The 20,848-nt window shown below is 32.5% G+C and overlaps 1 protein-coding gene across 2 annotated transcripts; it reads left to right on the top strand.

Moving 5' to 3' along the window:
- The first annotated feature begins 6,559 nt into the window (after positions 1–6,559).
- LOC134711700 (serine/arginine-rich splicing factor 6-like) lies at positions 6,560–20,157 on the top strand. Of its 2 annotated transcripts, XM_063572480.1 has the most exons (10): positions 6,560–6,721; positions 9,344–9,478; positions 10,811–10,881; positions 13,324–13,449; positions 13,732–13,776; positions 14,857–14,892; positions 16,568–16,637; positions 18,388–18,461; positions 18,685–18,816; positions 19,599–20,157. In XM_063572480.1, the coding sequence occupies exons 2-10, from the start codon at positions 9,356–9,358 to the stop codon at positions 19,798–19,800; spliced, it is 879 nt and encodes a 292-aa protein (XP_063428550.1). In that variant the 5' UTR covers positions 6,560–6,721; positions 9,344–9,355; the 3' UTR covers positions 19,801–20,157. The 2 variants fall into 2 exon arrangements, with proteins under 2 accessions (XP_063428550.1, XP_063428551.1); XM_063572481.1 differs by lacking the exon at positions 14,857–14,892.
- Positions 20,158–20,848: the final 691 nt, after the last annotated feature.

Genomic DNA, 20,848 nt, shown 5'->3' with positions numbered 1-20,848 from the left:
GTTTGAATTGTATAACCTGGTAGGGTTATATGTCTTCCTGTGGACAATTACCTTGTGAAATCCTGCTCAGCATGTTGGTCAAAAGTAGGGTTAAAATTCATATTACATTATACACCTGTTCTCGACCTAATTATTCATTTAAATTACCGTTTGCCAGTGCAGTAGCGGGTTCAGAAGGGTAGGAGTTAAAGTTCAGGTTTAGAACCCCCCTTTTTTGAACGATCAATGCATTTACATGGGGACAAAAAGTTGGACCCCCGCTCCCCTTTATCCTGGGTAAGGTCACCCCTTTTAAAAAAAATGACTGGACACGCCCCTGGGCCCCTTATTCGTAATGGATATTATAACTTAAAGACATAAAACAGTCTTGTTTAAAATTGACAGGTGAATAAAATGACAACAAAAAAATATTATTAAAATGAAACTTTTACTAAAACAACATATACCCCTATATAGCATGTTATAAAAAGTCATGAGAGAAACAGGATGCCACCATTCTTTTCTATGAAGATCTATGAATACTCACACTTTTTTAAAGTACAAGCATGTGTGAGTTTTGAAGTACAAAAGTAAATACTGAAAAAGTACTCCCCATAACAAACAAATATTCACCTCAGAAACTAACAAAACCTTTGCATAGACTTATTAAGAAGGGATATAGTTACGATACTGTTGTCAGGTCATTAAAGATTGCATATTTTGGCGTTAATAGTGATTCACTTGTAGTTTTTTTGCATCTGAACTAAACACATTTATTCAAAAAACAGTTGTTGGGATGACACGGGTTATGTTCTTCTCATATATGTTATGATGGTATGATACTAAACCCCTAACGGGAAGGATTGTTCCTGATGTTCATAGAATGAAATCATAATTTTTCAGTCAGTTTTATTGAAGTCTGGAGCTGGCATGTCAGTTAACTACAAGTAGTCTGTTGTTGTTTATGTATTATTGTCATTTTGTTTATTTTCTTTGGTTACATCTTCTGACATCAGACTCGGACTTCTCTTGTACTGAATTTGAATGTGCGTATTGTTATGCATTTACTTTTCTACATTGGCTAGAGGTATAGGGGGAGGGTTGAGATCTCACAAACATGTTTAACCCCGCCACATTTTTGCGCTTGTCACTAGTCAGGAGCCTCTGGTCTTTGTTAGTCTTGTATTATTTTAATTTTGGTTTTCTGTGTACATTTTGGAAATTAGTATGGCATTCATTATCACTGAACTAGTATATATATGTTTAGGGGCCAGCTGAAGGACGCCTCCGGGTGCGGGAATTTCTCGCTACATTGAAGACCTGTTGGTGACCTTCTGCTGTTGTTTTTGTCGAGCCTGCAACTTTTGTTGCAGAAAGCTCGACATAGGGATAGTGATCCGTCGGCGGCGGCGTTAGCTCTTAATAGCTTCATATTTTAGAAGGTACAGGACCTGGATGCTTCATACTTTGTATATAGATGCCTCATGTTACGAAGTTTCCGTCTGTCACATGTCAAATGTCCTTGACCTCATTTTCATGGTTCAGTGACCACTTGAAAAAAAATCAGATTTTTTGTAATGTTGAATTCTCTCGTATTATAAGTAATAGGATAATTATATTTGGTATGTGCGTACCTTGCGAGGTCCTCATGCTCGTCAGACAGTTTTCACTTGACCTCGACCTCATTTCATGGATCAGTGAACAAGGTTAAGTTTTGGTGGTCAAGTCCATATCTCAGATACTATAACCAATAGGGCTAGTATATTCGGTAAATGGAAGGACTGTACGGTGTATATGTCCAACTGGCAGGTGTCATCTGACCTAGACCTCGTTTTCATGGTTCAGTGGTTATAGTTAAGTTTTTGTGTTTCGGTCTGTTTTTCTCATACTTTATGCACTAGATCTACTATATTTGTTGTATGGAATGATTGTAAGGTGTACATGTCTAGCAGGCAGATGCCATCTGACCTTGACCTCATTTTCATGGTTGAGTGGTCAAAGTAAAGTTTTTGAGTTTTGATCTTTTTATCTAATACTATATGCCATAGGTCAACTATATTTGGTGTATTGAAATATTTTATGATCTATTTGTCAGTCGTGCAGGTTTTATTTTACCTAGACCTCATTTTCACGGTTCAATGCTCAGTGTAAAGTTTTTGTTTATTTTTCTTATAACAAGATCAACTATATATGTTGTATGGAAGCATTGTTAGCTGTACATGTCTGCCTGGCATGGTTCATATGACCTTGACCTCATTTTCATGGTTCATTGGTCTTTGTTTAGTTATCTTGGTTAATGTTAAGTTTATGTGACAGTTTTTAATAATGCTTTATACTTAGGATTTTCAACATAACATCAATGATTAGTAAAGGAGGCGAGACATTTCAGCGTGTGCACTCTTGTTTTCTTTGGTCGGGTTGTCTCTTTGACACATTCTCCATTTCCATTCTCAATTTTAAATACACCGTAGCTGCGCCATGAGCGCATAAAACGCCCTTTGCTTATTCAAAGAATAAATTTCAATTACTTCTCAATGTCATATCGGACATTCATGAAAACTAAAGGGATATACCATTCACCAAAGTTTCATGATAACTTCTCAAAGCATTGACTGAAAACTGGTTAAATCCCCCCTTTTTAATGAATAAAAATCACATAACTATGAAACGTAAAATCTAAAATTTATAAAAATCAAAAAGAGATATATAATGATGGTAAATTGAGGTGAAATATTTAAAGAAATAAATTTTAATATTTCACATAAAACGTGAATCTATTCTTTCTTGTAATTGACAAGCACTTGTCTCAATCTGTTGTTCCTATTTACCTTAATGGTACTTAATATATTAAAGAATATAGGTGTTGGGGGGGGGGGGGGTATGAGACAAGTGCCTGTGATGCAATTGTAGAAAATAACTATTCTTGTATAAAAGGTTTTGTTTAAAAAAGATATAATTAGAATGTCTTTAATGTTATGTAACTTTTAAAATATAATTTTTTTATGTGAAATTCTTCCCATTTGACACTTAGAATATATATAAGGTTTGACAGCTTAAACTCTAAGAAGGATTTCCTTTAGCAAATATATCTTATTCTTTTCATTGTTCACCTAAAATTCTGTCTTATGCAACTGTCTTAATTATTCAACCCTTCCAACTCTTTCCTGTACATCGTACATCACGGGAAGTTACGTAAATAGATATAAATAATTCACCGAAGTTTCTTGAAAACTGCTAAAAGCATGTTTGAATTATTGTCCGAAAACTGGAAAATCACCCTTTTAAGAAATAAAACCCCTCTGATAACACTGAAATATAGAATCGAAAATTTATTTTAAAAAAAACTAAAAGGGTAATCATGTCAATAGATATAAACAATTTATAAAAGTTCCTTGCAATTTGGTAAAAGTGTTTTTGAGTAATTATCCGAATATTGGAAAAATCCCCCTTTTTCAATGAAAAAAAACCCTCAAACTTGAAATCTAAAATTTAAAAAAAAACAGAAAGGGAGCTCACGCCAATACATATAAACCAAAGTTTCATGAGAATTAGTTCAAGCGTTTTTTTTTAGTTATTGTCCGCCAGACATCAAGTTACGGACGACGGACAACGGTATACCATAATACGTCCCGTAAGCGGGCGTATAAAAATTACTGTTAAGTTATCATCCATTCTGGCAAACCATAAAATCTCAACGAATTGGTAAAGCGAAAATAAAGTTTACCGGCACTTCCTGCAATCAGGGCCGTAACTACACTGAGGCAAAGGAGGCAAATGCCTTATGTTAGAAAAAAAAATGCAACAAAAGATTGTCTTCAAATCAATTTTTTTCACGGAAAGTGTCTTGCAAGAGGCAAGTTCCCTTCACTCTCTGGTGTCGCCCCTGCATGTTTTTCGTTATCTTCTTTCCATTTTCCTTTAAGTTTTCAGAGTTGATGGTCTATTGTTTGTACTTCTAGATCGGTGTCCCGTGTTTGTCTTTTGTTCATTTTATATGACTATATAGTCTGAGTGTTGATATTCCTTTGTAAACGCGGTTTTGCAATGTTGTTTGTCTACCGATGTCCATACATTGTGCGAGAAAATAATTTAAGAATATACGATGCTACTGGACACAAAAAAATGTCCTTTCTGCATGGATAATTGAAATTTATATCAAATAATATAAAACAGGTTTTGTTTTGATAATAAAACTAGATAGCTGACATGGTTTGAATAAAATTAAGGTCACCTTTTCCCCGTTATCAAATAATTTGAAAAATAACCAAAAAGGGTTAAAATTGCATGACTCGAAGTCGAGTTGAGATCCTTTAACAGAAAAGAAAGGAATATGGTGTATACACGTTCACATGACCTATAATCACACACAAAGTCAATGCATAGAAAAAAATACAAATGATCAATGGTCAAAGTTTTTGTTTCTTTTCTTTATCTTGATAGGTCTTCAACAATACTTTGAAAGAATCATTAATGCCGTAAAACAAGGTGAAGATGGTCCGTAGTGTGGATTTAAGCAATACTAGTGCATTGTCACTATATTTAAATCTAGTCATAAAAAGTATCACCCGAAGAAAATCTAAGCACAATACAAAACAAGAACAAACAGACAGACAGACAGACAGATCCGGTATAAATAATTATGAGCATGACGATTTTCGCTTTATCCTACATATCGGTCTTTTAATATTAATGTTGTCTCTAGAATATAAATTTTTTAAATTACAATGAATCTGTGTTTTTGCTTTGGGACCAGAATATCGTCGATTTTTTTTTATAGCTAAAAATCAATTAAACCGAATAAATGCAAGAGAGAGTCTGGGAAACGCTCAGAGTGCACGATTTTGCGTTATTTTTCTCAGAGCTTCTGGTGGCCTTGAGCGGCCCCCAGACCCCTCGCCAAATTTTGTTCGCTATGCTCCGCGAATACATTTTTGCCTCACTATTAAAAGACGCTAGTTACGGCCCTGCTGCTGCGCTTTATGGTACAAAATATAAAAAATATAGATAGGATAGGTCGCGGATTTTTCATCAATTTATTGTCAATCTGGAAATATTTTGTTAAATGGGAGAATATGTCATGCAATAGATACTTCGAACTGAAAGAGAGTGTCTCGTTTATAACGCAGACCAATGTGATTTAAAATTGCATCGGACTGAACTCAGTTTCTTTCGCAGGTTATAGTTAGTATAGTTTAAACATATTTATTTATAGTGGATTGGGAAACAAGTTTTGCAACTTATGTTAATCCATTTCGATTTTGCGGGTGCGATTGCTGCCTTGTAGCGGCATTAGCCTGATATTTTCGGAAATTTACATGGATGTCATTTACGTGCAAGAGACATGGCTCTCTCTTAACACGGGGCAGCCATTTATCGTCCCCTTTCGACGGACTATATCGTTTCTTCAAGACCATACTAGCAAATGTTGTCAAGGGAGAGCCGAAAATAAAGTCCCTGAATTTTTCATCCCGGAACAAGAATCGAACCAGGAACCTTTATGTTAGTAGTCCGATGCACTAACCACTACACCACGGCTCTTGCAGGTTAGTGCGGCCAGCTCAGTGAGTTTTTGACACAATGACAATAATGAGTATATCAATAATATGGCGTACATGCACTAATGTATATATATATAAATTATATGTCTCTGGTTATAATTAATGTGGGACTAATTAAGGGATTTACCACTTGATTTTTAAGAGGGGGGCTTAGATGAATTTTAAAAAAAAGGCAGGACAGTAGTTTTGAGTAAAAAAAGGCAGGATGAGCAACTTAGCAAAAAAAAAGGCAAGATGACAATTTTAAGTAAATTGATCGGTATTGGCACCCTGAACAATTCCAAAAAAGATAAAAAAAAAAATCCGGCTATAGGGATAAAATTATCGTTTTTCTGCCATAGGCAATTGTTTCTGTCAAGTGGGGTTTACTATCCACACCCGTAGGGAAAATCACGTGATTTTCTTGCAGGTGTGGATAGTAAATCCCACTTCTGTCTGTTTTTCCCACTTGTGTAATTAGGATGGGTACACAGATTCCTTACGGCTATTATGTGACGGGTTGGTCTGCGCACAATTAGTCGCGCTTGCTGAGGAGTGCTGATTTAAACTCCGCGGTAGTAGTGGCGCACACTACTGAGTCTTCCAGATGGTTCCAGTTTATTGCAGTGCGCACAAAAACATCTACACAAAAATAGAGTTCTTGACAGAAACAGATACTACAATATATCTCTTACAGAAACAAGTGCCGTTTCTGCATGATATTATGGTCCACAATTTGTCCCGCATCGTTTCGGTCGTGGCACTAAATAGAAATGGTCCATAACACAAAAATAACTAAATGCTAAAAAAAAAATCGCTTCTATTGGTACCAAGTTAACAAAATTTGGCCAGGAATAACCACACAAAAAATTTGAAAAAAAGCTAGCAATCACACAGGGACTTGTTTCTGTCCATAGGAAGGTCGACTGTATATGTATAAAAGCTATTTATATGGTTAGTCAAGGATTTGTATAGTTATAACTATACAAATCCTTGGGTTAGTCGACCTTCCTATGGATAGAAACAAGTGCCTGTGAGCAATCAATAGTGAAAAATCACACGTGACGGATACTTATGGCCACGCACTGTCCTTGATATCCAAGTCTCAAAAACTCTTTAAACAACGATCATTTGAAAGCATTTTATAAAGTTAAAGCTCTTTTACGATACTGATTTTGGAAAATGCTGTAAAGATATTTGGAGACGTAAGCTTCCCTAATCATTTTATGAGTTTAATAATGTGTTATAGCATACTTAAAGCATTTATTTCTACACGCGCAGCAATTGCTAAGCTAGTTGTTAACAAGCTACTATTATTATTTACATTATTTGAATTGTTTTTGTTATCAAACCATGTCGAAGTTGGGTGAACAATGCGCAAGTAAAATATCGATAAAACATTTTCTTTCATGCTTTTATGTCTATTTTAATGTTTTGATGTTTGCTTGCATTCTCCTTAAACTAAATTTTGAAGTAAAAGTGACCGTTACGGAGATTCTTTTCTACATATTTTAATCGACCTAAATTTTTTCAACCGTTAAAGGATTAGGTCGTTTCGCCCTATTTCCATTTCGCCCCATATTTAAGATATTTTTTTTGAGACCCAGCCGAGATTAGAATTGCCAATTAAGAAAAACAAATTTCCCTCAATGAAGCGTATATAATTAATGTACAAACTGAATTCAAAATTTTAATTTTCGAAAATGGAAATTCTTGTCCATCAATTCAAATTTTATGGTCTTTATTATATCTACAACAATGTAGATATTTTTTTACTCTTTGGTTTGAGAAATTAAAAAAAAATAATGAAATCAGAGTGTTATCACAGTCCCCAAAAATATGTGTGATTTCTCTGAACAGTGTCTACAGATATCTTATGTGTATGCAGAGCTCCAGATAAGATTTCACAAATTGGGGTTTTTACCCACCATTTTCTTAAATAATTGGGTGATGAAGTTTTTTAATTGCATTATCAATTCCAATTCACCCCTCAGGTTGATATCAAATTGGGTTTTTCACCACCAAGCTCCTTAATGAATTGGGTTTTTTCATCGACACAATATTGAATATTTAGGCAATATCAACCCCAAGTGTTTTCCATCTAAATATGTTCCTTTCTTTGTTTAGCTGTTTTATTTGGTTTGAGGTTATGGTTAGGGTTATTTGCTAGCTGTTTTATTTGGTTTATTCACTGAGGAGCAGTTGTAGGTTTACATTGTGTCCCGTTCCAAACCTTTTGCCAGTTTTGTATTTTCTCACAGAAAACCAGATATGTGTATTCACAGGCACTCGTCTTATACCTTCATATAATAAATTCTGAGACCAGTGCCTGTGTGCATGGTAATGTGTATTCATTAATTAACCGTAAAATAAATAAAAAATAGTATATAAACTCTAATTATACTTGAATGATTTTGTTTTATTCAATTTACATAAATCTGGGTTTAGTTGTCTTTTATTTAGAACTTTTGGTTTCTGATGCTTTATCATTTTCATAATTGTTTTGGCCTTTCACTTTTTTCAACTGATTTCGATTTTGATGAAACCCCGTGTTTATTAGAAATGTTCTCGTTATGGTACACACACACGCCCGTGCATTTGATGGACGCTTTCTTAAAACACTGGCTGAGTCTTGTTATCATCATAACTTTCCCTCAGCTTTTCAAAAGAAGCCGAAAACATGCTTCTATTCAATATTTTTACCGGACATTCACTTTCGTTTTAATTCAATGTATGTTATGATAAATCCCGAGCAATGCGAAAAAAATATGACTACATGACACACGTTTATTAGATAAAAGCCGAGAAGATCGAAATGTTTACAAAAACACGTGTACCTCTTGAGCAAGGGAAAACTCAAACAGGGACCCATTTCAGGTACTTGATGCAGGGATCTATTTTTAGACCGACTGGAAATTTCCAATTACAAATATTATAAAAATAGTTTAGGCGACGACTTTAAACAGTTAAGGGTAAATAACGCAAACGGTAGTCTATAAAAGGATTGAGAACTCATGGTTTCGGCATATAATTGGGTTTTCCGTTGAATTAATTGGGTTGTTGAACCCTGCAATGGACAATTGCATTGGGTTTTCTAATATTTGTATTGCGTGATCACGCAAATATGCAGCTTATCTGGAGCTCTGTGTATGCCTCTGACCTAGCAGAGGGGTATTCAGTTACCCTTGTCCATCCATACATTCCAAAGTTTGTTTCCGTTCTCCAACTTAGTTTACCCAAACTAATGATATGAAACTTAAACAATATACACAATGCTGATTACCACTAAACACAGATCAAGTATAAATTTTGGTGACAACTCTTTAGCTGTTCTAGAGTTTAAGCCCTTTAAAAATAAAAAAAAATGCTGAATTTTTCGTTTCTGTTCTCTTCCTTTGCCTCAACCAACTGTTATGAAGCTCATACATAATGTTTTTAACCACAAAATACATATCAAGTTTGAAATATTGGTGGTGTTACTTTAATTGTTCTAACTTCTACAGTTATACTGTTCTTGATTTATGTTCCTTTATTATGTTTTATGCAAGTGGGGGCATCATCTGTCCAATGGATACATTGGCCATTTATTTACTTAATTTTTTAAATCTTAACTCGCATGTATTCATAAGATAATGGACAGAAATGTTTTGTGTATAAACAAACATTGAGAAATAGTGGCAGACCAAATAAAATTTTACTACTTGGGTAAAAGTTTTCATCATTATTCATGAATATGTGCCAAGTCTAAAAATATGGATTGGAAATATCTTATTTAAGAAATGAAACATAACATTTTTTATTTGTACATATATCTTGCTCTTTTTCAGAATAAATTCAAAATGGGAACCAGAGTATATCTTGGGAGACTGTCACATCATGCAAGAGAAAAAGATGTTGAAAGATTTTTTAAAGGCTATGGAAAAATAAGAGATGTCATGTTGAAAAATGGTTATGGTTTTGTTGTAAGTTTTAATTACAGTATACACATGTAACATCTATGCCAAGGCTCTGGGTTAAAGACCAAACCTTGACCTATAATGGTTTACTTTTATAAATTGTGACTTGGATGGAGAGTTGTCTCATTGGCACTCATGATACCACACCTTGTAAATCAGATGTACATGTATGTGTGTAACATAATTCTGAAGTGCAGTTATTACCTTGGCACTTCGCAGTGATGTGTCTACCGTAATCAATGCCATTTTGCCTGTCTTTTTAATCTTAAACAGAAAACACAGAAACATTTGTCTTCATTGGTATTTTCCAAATTACAAGATTGTTGTGGTTCAAGCATTTATTATGGGAGAAGCTAGTTATTGGTTTGCTGTCACCGTGTTGAAATCCAATGACAATTAGGTAAACGCTAACCTTTAAAAGTCATAATCATCTTTGATTAAGTAATGCACAAGGATATAGGTAGAGAAATAAAATGAAAAATATTTGTTCCAAGTTTTGAGCCTTTATTAATGAAGTTTTTAAACTTTGTATGTTTAGAAGTTTCATATGGCTTCCATTTTGCTGAACTAGTTTAAAAAATTGTTCAGGGGCAAGCTGATTTTCCCACTACATTGAAGACCCATTGCCTGGTGGCCTTGGGTTGTTGTCTCTTTCACACATACACCCTTTCTATTCTATTCCTTGGAAGAATGCCAGTGAACCCATAAAATATTAGTAGCACACAAACAGAAAAGTTATAGGCCTGAGACCAGACATATTAAACTATTTCGTCAAATTACCATAGAATAAAAAAATATTATACATTTTTAGTTTATAGGCTGGTTAGACAAATGGTAGGTTTATAAAAAAGAAGATGTGGTATGATTGCCAATGAGACAACTATCCATAAAAGACTAAAATGACACAAACATTAACAACTATAGGTCACAGCACGGCCTTCAACAATGAGCAAAGCCCATACAGCATAGTCAGTTATAAAAGGCCCCGATAAGACAATGTAAAACAATGCAAACGAGAAAACTAACGGCCTTATTTATGTAAAAAAATTAACGAAAAACAAATATGTATCACATAAACAAACGACAACCACTGAATTACAGGCTCCTGACTTGGGACAGGTACATACATAAATAATGTGGCAGGGTTACAGCACATTTACCTTACCTAACAATGACTTCACGGTTCAGCTAACAAGCAAGCTAACCAAAGATATTACCATTAGCTACATACTGAATGAAATGTGCTGTAAACATGTTAGTGTTTGCATAATCATTCATGAAATTCCATGGCTTATGATTTTTATAAATGATAAAAATATTGCAATATATTATTTCCAGGAATTTGAAGACTACAAGGATGCTGATGATGCTATTTACGAATTAAATGGGAAAGATTTATGTGGAGAAAGGTATAAAGATGTTTAATTTATAAATTCATAATAGTCAATTTTAACAATTTTTTTTACCTCTTGTAAAGAAGGTTTATAACATTCAATCTTTATAATTGTTAATTTTAGTTTTCAGTTCAAATTACCAAATTTTAGATTATAACTTATTTAATTGATTTAAATATACTTTTCAAAATATTAAAAACTATCAATGAGCTTTAAGGCAGAACTTGTGTGAACTTTTTGTTGGAATCAATCTTAAATTCTTAAAAAAAAATGTAACCTTTAAGGCAGAATTGATTGTTTTTGATAATAGAATAAAGCAGAATATATACATGAATATGGATTGCTTGATTTTTATACGACCGCAAATTTTGAAAAAATTTTCGTCGTATATTGCTATCACGTTGGCGTCGTCGTCGTCGTCGTCGTCCGAATACTTTTAGTTTTCGCACTCTAACTTTAGTAAAAGTGAATAGAAATCTATGAAATTTTAACACAAGGTTTATGACCATAAAAGGAAGGCTGGTATTGATTTTGGGAGTTTTGGTCCCAATGTTTTAGGAATTAGGGGCCAAAAAGGGCTCAAATAAGCATTTTCTTGGTTTTCGCACTATAACTTAAGTTTAAGTTAATAGAAATCTATGAAATTTTGACACAAGGTTTATGACCACAAAAGAAAGGATGGGATTGATTTTGGGAGTTTTGGTTTCAACAGTTTAGGAATTAGGGGCCAAAAAAGGGCCCAAATAAGCATTATTCTTGGTTTTCGCACAATAACTTTAGTTAAAGTAAATAGAAATCAATGAAATTTAAACACAATGTTTATGACCACAAAAGGAAGGTTGGTATTGATTTTGGGAGTTTCGGTCCCAACAGTTGAGGAATTAGGGACCAAAAAGGGACCCAAATAAGCATTTTTCTTGGTTTTCGCACCATGACTTTAGTATAAGTAAATAGAAATCTATGAAATTTAAACACAAGGTTTATGACTATAAAAGGAAGGTTGGTATTGATTTTGGGAGTTTTGGTCCCAACAGTTAAGGAAAAAGGGGCCCAAAGGGTCCAAAATTAAACTTTGTTTGATTTCATCAAAATTGAATAATTGGGGTTCTTTAATATGCCGAATCTAACTGTGTATGTAGATTCTTAATTTTTGGTCCCGTTTTCAAATTGGTCTACATTAAGGTCCAAAGGGTCCAAAATTAAACTTAGTTTGATTTTAACAAAAATTGAAACCTTGGGGTTCTTTGATATGCTGAATCTAAAAATGTACTTAGATTTTTGATTATTGGCCCAGTTTTCAAGTTGGCCCAAATCGAGGTCCAAAATTAAACATTGTTTGATTTCATCAAAAATTGAATAATTGGGGTTCTTTGATATGCCAAATCTAACTGTGTATGTAGATTCTTAATTTTTGGTCCAGTTTTAAAATTGGTCTAAATTAAAGTGCAAAGGGTCCAAAATTAAACTAAGTTTGATTTTAACAAAAATTAAATTCTTGGGCCTCTTTGATATGCTGAATCTAAACATGTACTTAGATTTTTGATTATAGGCCCAGTTTTCAAGTTGGTCCAAATCAGGATCTAAAATTATTATATTAAGTATTGTGCAATAGCAAGTCTTTTCAATTGCACAGTATTGTGCAATGGCAAGAAATATCTTATTTCACAATATTGTGAAATAGCAAATTTTTTTTTAATTAAGAGTTATCTTTCTTTGTCCAGTAAAGTAAGCAAGAAATATCTGCAAGAATTTTTTTTAATTGGAGTTATCTTTCTTTGTCCAGAATCAACTTAAATCTTCGTTATATACAATATACAATGTATATTCACTATTACTGCCAACTGATAAATTTAAATAATCTTTACCATTCAGTGATAACAAGCAGTTTTTTTACATCTTAATATTTTATGATGTATTTAAATGAGTAGTAATTGTTGCAAACTCCATTAGAATATCTGAATTGAAATTAGTTTTGGAATAAGGGAAAGGGGGATGTGATTAAAAAATTGGGTTCAATTTTTCTCATTTGAAATTTCATAAATAAAAAGAAAATTTCTTCAAACATTTTTTTGAGAGGATTAATATTCAACAGCATAGTGAATTGCTCTAAGAGAAAACAAAAATTTTAAGTTCATTTGAATACATTCATTCTGTGTCAGAAACCTATGCTGTGTCAACTATTTAATCACAATCCAAATTTAGAGCGGACTCCAGCTTGAATGTTGTGTCCATACTTGCCCCAACTGTTCAGGGTTCAACATCTGCGGTCGTATAAAGCTACGCCCTGCGGAGCATCTGGTTATAGAATGTTTAAGTTTAGTTTATGATTTAATTTGGCACCTTGTGAAATAGGAACAATTCAATTTAAAGAGATAAATAGGAACTCTGAGAATTTAATGCAACCTATCTGGTTGACAAAGTAAGGTCCAAATTTATTTTAGATTTGTATTGTTTCAGATGTACCGTTGAGCATGCTCGTGGAGCTCCTCGAGGTGATGATAGACGTGATGGGGGTAGAGATAGAGGAGGGTATAGGGACTATCCTCCACAGCGTAGACAAGGAGGTAGAGGAGGAAGAGACAAGTAAGACAAACTTTAGTTCTGCATGACAATCAGAAATCAGTTGAATTTAATTATTGGACAAACTTCATCAGCCATTACTTTGTCTTGATTTCCTATACATTAAGAAGTTATTACAGTTTGCAGTAAGATCTTGACTGATATTCCATGTTTCATAAAAAAAAAACCAATAGATTTTAGTATGAAAGCACAAAGTTTTGAAGAATAGAAAGACAAAAATTGCTTTTAATCATAAGTTAGTGAAAAATTTTGTATTATCTGACAATGTCTTCTTTTGAATTATAGTTACAGAAGGGGCGGCGGCTTTGGACAGAACAGTGGTGGTGACAGGTATAGTATTATATATTTTATGTAGAACATTATTGGCTATAATGTGGAATTCCTTGTTATTAATCCTTCTGTTTGATATCTTTACATTTGGCTTCTGTTGTACTTCTCGGCACTGTTGAGTGTTTTATTTATATATATGTTATTATATATACAACTCGTCTAAACATCAACCCAACAATGTTAGATCTGTAAATTTGCTTTCGCAAATATTTTGTTCTTCCCTCGCCGGGATTCCAACCCATGATATATATATATATATAGAGAGTCTATAAGAATCTACCAACCAGTAAACTTAATAGGTAATATCCATCTATCAGGGTTAATCAGTTTATCCATGGTAGCATTAAAAAAATATAGAACTGTCCTTACTTGGTGATGCTGAATGATGTTGCAGATGTAAATTGATGTTCAATATGTTCCCATGTTGGTGTTTTAAAATGATGATTCCTTAGTTGAAGTAGCAACATGACAATAAAGATGTTCCTATGTTGATGTTGCAAATGGAGTTGAGATGTTCCCATTTTGATATGGCCATTGATGTTAAGATGTTCCCATGTTGATGTAACTTTATATTAATAACATAAAATAAAACTGACCCCAAAGCTTTAAAGGATTTTTTAAAAGCAAATAGCAGGCTTTTGTCATGTTTATTGGTGAAAAAGAATGTTTCTGTTTTAATGAGTTGCATTTTGTTGAGATTGACCGTTATAATATTGATTTATGATTTGAAGTAAAATTGGAAAAATATGTTTGAATATATTGGTTTGAATTGGTTATGGATCACAAAATAAGGAATTATTTGAAATTTTTAAGAGCAAGAGAGTAACTCAAACTTCAGTTTTGCATAACATAAACATACTAAAACAATAGTATCATAAATATAAAATAAAAGACTAAAATATTTTAGTGAAAATCTGATTTTCAACATAAAAAAAATCTATGCAGGAAACCAATAATTCAAAAATGTAAAATTGCATAGCTTCAAACTACAAATTTTCAAAGATCAATTGAAGTTAACATTAATTCTTAGTGCAAAATGTGGTATCATCTGACAATGACATTTTCAAATTATAATTATAGAAGGGGCTTTGGACAGAACAACAATAGTGCTGAAAGGTACAGTATTATATATGTAACATACAAATTAACAGCCTTCATTTTCAAACTTTATAATGCAAGTTTTGTTTGGCTTGATTTCTGATTAATTCTGTTGGTTAATACGGTTGGACCTCTCAGCACTGTTAAGTTTTGATTTATATATCTATCCATACATCAGGGTTGGCTAGTTTACCACAGAAGTACTGATGCATCTACTCCGAGAAGCATGATGTTGTGATAAATTAAAACATTGTGTGAGTTAATGAGACCAATCTTAATTGACGATACAGAATGATGATTCCTTAGTTGAATTAGCAACATGAAGATTAAGATGTTCCTTTGTTGATGTTACTAATGATGGTTAAGATGAGACATCGTTGCAAATGACGATTCAGATGATTCTTTGTTGTTTCAACTGATGATTAAGATGTTCCCATGTAGAAGTAGTTAATGAGGCGTGAGATGTATATGATAAAAAGAACCTGTTAGTTTTTCAGTAAACATTTAATGAAGGTTTTTATACATGCAATAAACCTGGATGAAGGCCGCTTTATGTTATTAACATTAACATATAAACCCTATTATTTGAAAGCATCTGAAGTAGTTTCCCATTAGAAATGAAAGTAAACTGAAGAATTAATGAAAAGAAAATGTTTGACTTTATAAATGTTTGTCCATCAAATTATGGAATTATTATAATGATAAATCTACTTAATGAAAATTTTAAATCTAAATTTAAATAAGGATGCTTAGATAAAATAAGCAAAGTACTTTAAATTGTAAGAGCAGTACATGCTAAATGCTACATTAATAGTTGTATAATTTTTTTCAAATAGCTTTCAGCTGAATTAATTGTACATTTAATCATTGAATAAATAAATACAATTTTGTTTTCTCTTTAACAAGAATTTGTTGTCGGAGATATAACTTGAGCCTTAAAATGTGTCTGAAATGAGATTTGAACATTTAAGGACAGGCTATCTTTGTTTGAAGATGTTACAATGTTGAAAACATTCAACATTGTAACAAGTTGGGAGTGTTATTGATAGAAGTGCCTGATGTGGGTTGGTTATATTTTCTAAAGCAAATGTGGTGGATTTACAACATCAATTGATAATCAATCAATAGAATGATATACTGTAAATTCAGAAATTATTGCGTGCATTTATTATTGCAATTTTGTCATTTTACACTTGAATGCGATTTTTACGATTTTGAGAAAAGTCATGCTTAATTTAGTTAAAATATTACAAAATGCGAGTTTTAATTACTGCGTTTACAACTCATTCGCATTATTCGCAATAATAAAAACCTCGCAATAATTTCTGAATTTACAGTAGCATAAAAATTAGTTTTTGTGTGCGATTAAGGATTTTACCACTAATAATTAAGATTCTTAAATGGTGAAATCAGAAATGAAAACCAATTCCTTCATTCATATATAACTTGCTGAATCCTAAAGCTTGTAGATTATTAAATAAAGACAAAACTATGATACACAGGTGTAGAATTAAGTAAATATTAAAATTTCTGTGGCTCCAAAGAGGGAAAAGTACTTGAAAGTGTATTATGTAGTCCTGAAAAATTTAACAACAAAAATTTAGTGCAAGCAATATGAATAGTGTGAACAATGTATAAATAATGCAAGGGTTAATATTTTAAGCAAAGAAGTATAGTAATTATTCTGTTACAGGTATGGACCACCTGCAAGAACAGAGCACAGGTTAATTGTAGAAAACCTTTCATCAAGAGTGAGCTGGCAGGTATGTGTGTTATATCTGTAATAAAATCTTTATGGCTTTCCTAATTTATGTTATCAATGCTCTTGTTTTATTTACTCTCAACACATTTTAGAGTCTTTAAGGTAACTTTTGAAGATACTAGTTGTTAGTCATCAATAGAAAAATTGAACTTGTTTATCTCTTTATATACATAATGAACCTTGACACAGAAGTTAATAAATTATTTAATGTTCAACACAAAATGGAACACTTTCACTATCTTTATATTCCTTTTAAGATTATCTCAAAAAATATTCAAACTAAATTATATCAAAAAGTAGTTAATTTTATAAGGTGATAATGTTTTATCAGTCTTGTGAAATTTATTTCCTAAATTTTGGTACCATGCTTTTCTTTTCAATGCATGAACCATTTGCACAAGCGTTAATATAATCAACATTGCAACATTTAAAAGGAATAAACAGATTGTGACATTTAACATATTCATGTTTTATACCTAAATAGTATTGTCTTCTCTCATAAGCGCCCTCAAAGGTGAGGCGACAGGAGCATGATGAAGGATGAAGGGTCTAATCACAGCTTCCTCCCCAAAAGTGCCACAAGGAATGGCTACTTCAATATGTTTCACTCTTGTTCTTGCTTATGATGTGTTGACTGTACAACCGGGGGTTTAGCTCGATGCTCATCTGTCAGAAGACAAAGAGGGTCCTACAAGGATGGGAAAGTCACGCTTTACATGACTAGCATGATCAATCTTTGGAAAACAAAAAATATGGTGAATGCCAGTTGCTCAAGGTATCCATACTTCCAGATAAGATAGTTCTTACTATCTCCCTATGTTCAGAAAAAGGGTAGAATACTGCTGCTATGTTATGATGAAATAAACAGAAGTACACTTGAAGTCCTGTTGCTCTCTCTAGCAAGGGTTCAATAATCTCTCAGGCGATGTCAGTTTCTATTCAGTAGAGGTAATTCTGTTATAAAATTATACACATCTATTTAATGTATGAAGAGTATAATGAAATTATAAAGATAAAAACAGTCATGTTTTTTGTTGAACTTTCAAAGCACTTGTCAATTATACCTATATAGATTTGAAATGTTGAAGAAACATTTTGAATAAGAGTAACATAGTAAAAGTTATGCAAAACATACAAAAAGTATTAAGGCATGTGTTTGTAAGGCTTTTTGGTTACAGTTGTTTAAAGATGCTATGATTAATTGATACTTGTTTGTTTTCGTCCTTTGGCAAATGTTTTGAATGTCATTGATGTTTTTTTGAAGGATATAAAGATTCAAGATTTGGAAACTATTTGAAAGTAGTGTAACATGTCAAGTCATAAAGTTTCAAATTTATTTTTTTATATAAGGATAAGTTTCCATAAAGTACAAAAACCTAGGTGTCAATTGTTATTATTATGAATACTCAAAACATTAAAAAAAGCCTTAAAACTTGCACTGCATTCAGAAGTTCATTTAATGTGCCTTACAATCACAAGCATGATTCGATTCCCTAAATTTGGCCTAACACAAGAGCTTTGAAATCAAAACACCAAAAGTTTTCATGCAGTATTGTTGTTCCCATTCCCCATCATGCAGCCAGGATTTTTGTAAGTTTTTCTTTACATTGATAGCTTGATAAAACCAGAAATATTTTCCAAGAATGAGGATTAAATATAGGTAGGTAGGTATAATGCAAAGTTATGTGGAAATTGAAGAGATGCAAATTTTTAAGTACATATCTAACTTTGTTTTACAATTTTCTTAAAAGGATTTGAAAGACTACATGAGACAGGCTGGAGAAGTCACATATGCTGATGCCCACAAGCAGCACAAAAATGAAGGGTAAGTCATTATAATATTTTTATTAGATGAATATTGTTGATTTATTTATAACCAAGCAATAAATGTTCATGCTTTGAGAGAAAATAATCTATTTTAAATGTACCTAGTTTGTGTTTTCATATTTACTCCTTTCAAAGGAACCCAAAAATATTATTCTTGTAAAACTATTCTTTTTGAAAAGGGTTCTAAGGAATTGTTTAATAAATATGTAATTTTTTTGCAGAGTTGTTGAATTTTCCTCGTACTCCGATATGAAAGCAGCTTTGGATAAATTAGATAATACAGAAATCAATGGTAGAAAAATCAAGTTGGTAGAAGACCGACCAAAAAGTAGTAGTAGAAGCAGAGGGAGGAGGTTTGTACAACTTATATTACATTTAATGAGATTTAATGTATTGTGTTTTAACCATATTTTTAATAAGTTGCCTTTTAAATACAAATTATGCAAAACGTTTCATCCTCTACTGTAAGATATTTTTATGATATTGGCAAAACAAAATATATAAATTTAAAATAAATATGTATCCTGTTATATTGCTTAGGCCAAAATAAAATAGTATGTGTGGTTCCAGATCCATCCTTGTAGTTAGGGTAGGAAGTAAGGACTTTAAAAATAACTTATGATTATTTTTACATTGAGTCCATGGAAGCAACATTCTGACTTCAATGGCGCTGAATAAAAAATGTTTGTAAAAAAGAACTATAGGGTAGATACTCTACTGTATTTTTTGTGATGCTTGTTATCCTTATGTTTTACATAAGATATGTTGAAGAACAACTTTATAAATATTCTATGAATTAAGTACTGTAAATTCAGAAATTAATGTGAATAATGTGACTTGGTGAATATTGGTATAATAAGAACTCTCATTTTGATATCTGATACATATATCCTGAAATCGCAAAAGTTAATCTCAATTTTGGGCATTCTTCAAAAATCGCAATAACAAATACAACCAATATTTTCTGTATTTATAGTATACACAAGTGAAAATGATGACCACCTTTCGGGTCTGAAATAACTGAAGACAATCATACCCAAAGTGTACTGATTCACTTGTTTATCATATTGAATTTGATGTATTACAAATTCTAAATGTTGTTTATGAGTAAAGATTTAACCACATTTTATTAAAGGTCCAGATCTCCAAGTAGAAGCAGATCCAGGTCAAGAGGAAGAAGGTCCAGGAGTGCAAGTAGAAGTCGTAGCAGGAGTAAAAGTTCAAGAAGCAGAAGTCGTAGTAGAAGTAGGAGTAAATCCAGAAGTCCAAGTGTAGACCGTAAAGAGGCTTCAAAGTCCAGATCAAAATCACCAGAAGACCGTGGAGATAAAGATTGACATTTGGGAGTTGTTTGATCATATTTTGATGTTTTCATTTGCCATTTAAATATATAAACACTTGTGAATTATTTAGTGCATAAGGATCAATAGTAGTTAATGGCATAAAACAGCATTTGCTAGATGAATGCTGCTTTTGTTGATGTAATAATGTAAACTTTCAGACTTTTTGGGAGCATGCTAAATCACAAACCATTCTTTTAACTTTTTAATGTTGAATTTTTTAATGCAATGATGTAAGGGAAATATCATTGTAAATATCTTATATATTTTGTAATGCTGTATTGATCATGTGTAAATAAATATCATTGAAAATGTTCATTATACTGAGGAAATAAAATAGATTTGCAAACTGTACATGGCGCATATCAATTATAGAGATGATCCACCTGTTGTCTATCCACTACTTTTGAAGAAAAACCTTTCATGGATAGAAGAAGATGTGATAGGAGAGCAAATGAGACAACTCCTCATCCAAGTCTCAGTTTGTAGTCTCAGTTTGTAAAAAGTAAAGCATTTTAGGTCAAAGTACGGCCTTCAATACTAGGCTTGGCTCAAACCTAACAGCAAGCTGTAACGGACCCAAAATGACAAAGAGTAAAACATTCTTTAATGAATTGGGTCCTGCCAATTAATTGATGGAAGGTCTCTAGTAACGAGCTTTTATGTGTTTTTGTCTATCACAGCTTGTTTCTGCTTCTTCTTCTTCCAATAGTTTGCATACCACCTCTGGTGTATCATCACAACATGCTCTCTTTTAAAACCCTTGGAGTTTGTTGATGGATCTTGTACCAATAATTCACCACCCCTCCCCTTTCATTGTCTTGTACAAGGAAGAAAACATTGAAAGTCATGTTCTAGAACATTTCAACTATGTCAGCATTTGCATATGGACAATTGTTTCTAATCTTCATTTTAAAACCTCTTTGAGGTTGGTAATGAATAAATAATCACTTGAAATTTCTGCCTCTTGTGGTTATCACCTATTGGTAAAAAAAATAATCCTATTTGCATTTAGTTCTTGGTATTTGTTTGGTTTGTTTTATTT

This window comes from Mytilus trossulus, chromosome 3 (assembly GCF_036588685.1).
Source record: "Mytilus trossulus isolate FHL-02 chromosome 3, PNRI_Mtr1.1.1.hap1, whole genome shotgun sequence".
In the NCBI taxonomy this organism is placed as follows: Eukaryota; Metazoa; Mollusca; class Bivalvia; order Mytilida; family Mytilidae; genus Mytilus; species Mytilus trossulus.
The sequence above is the reverse complement of the archived record's forward strand: the minus strand, read 5'-3'. Positions and strand labels throughout refer to the sequence as shown.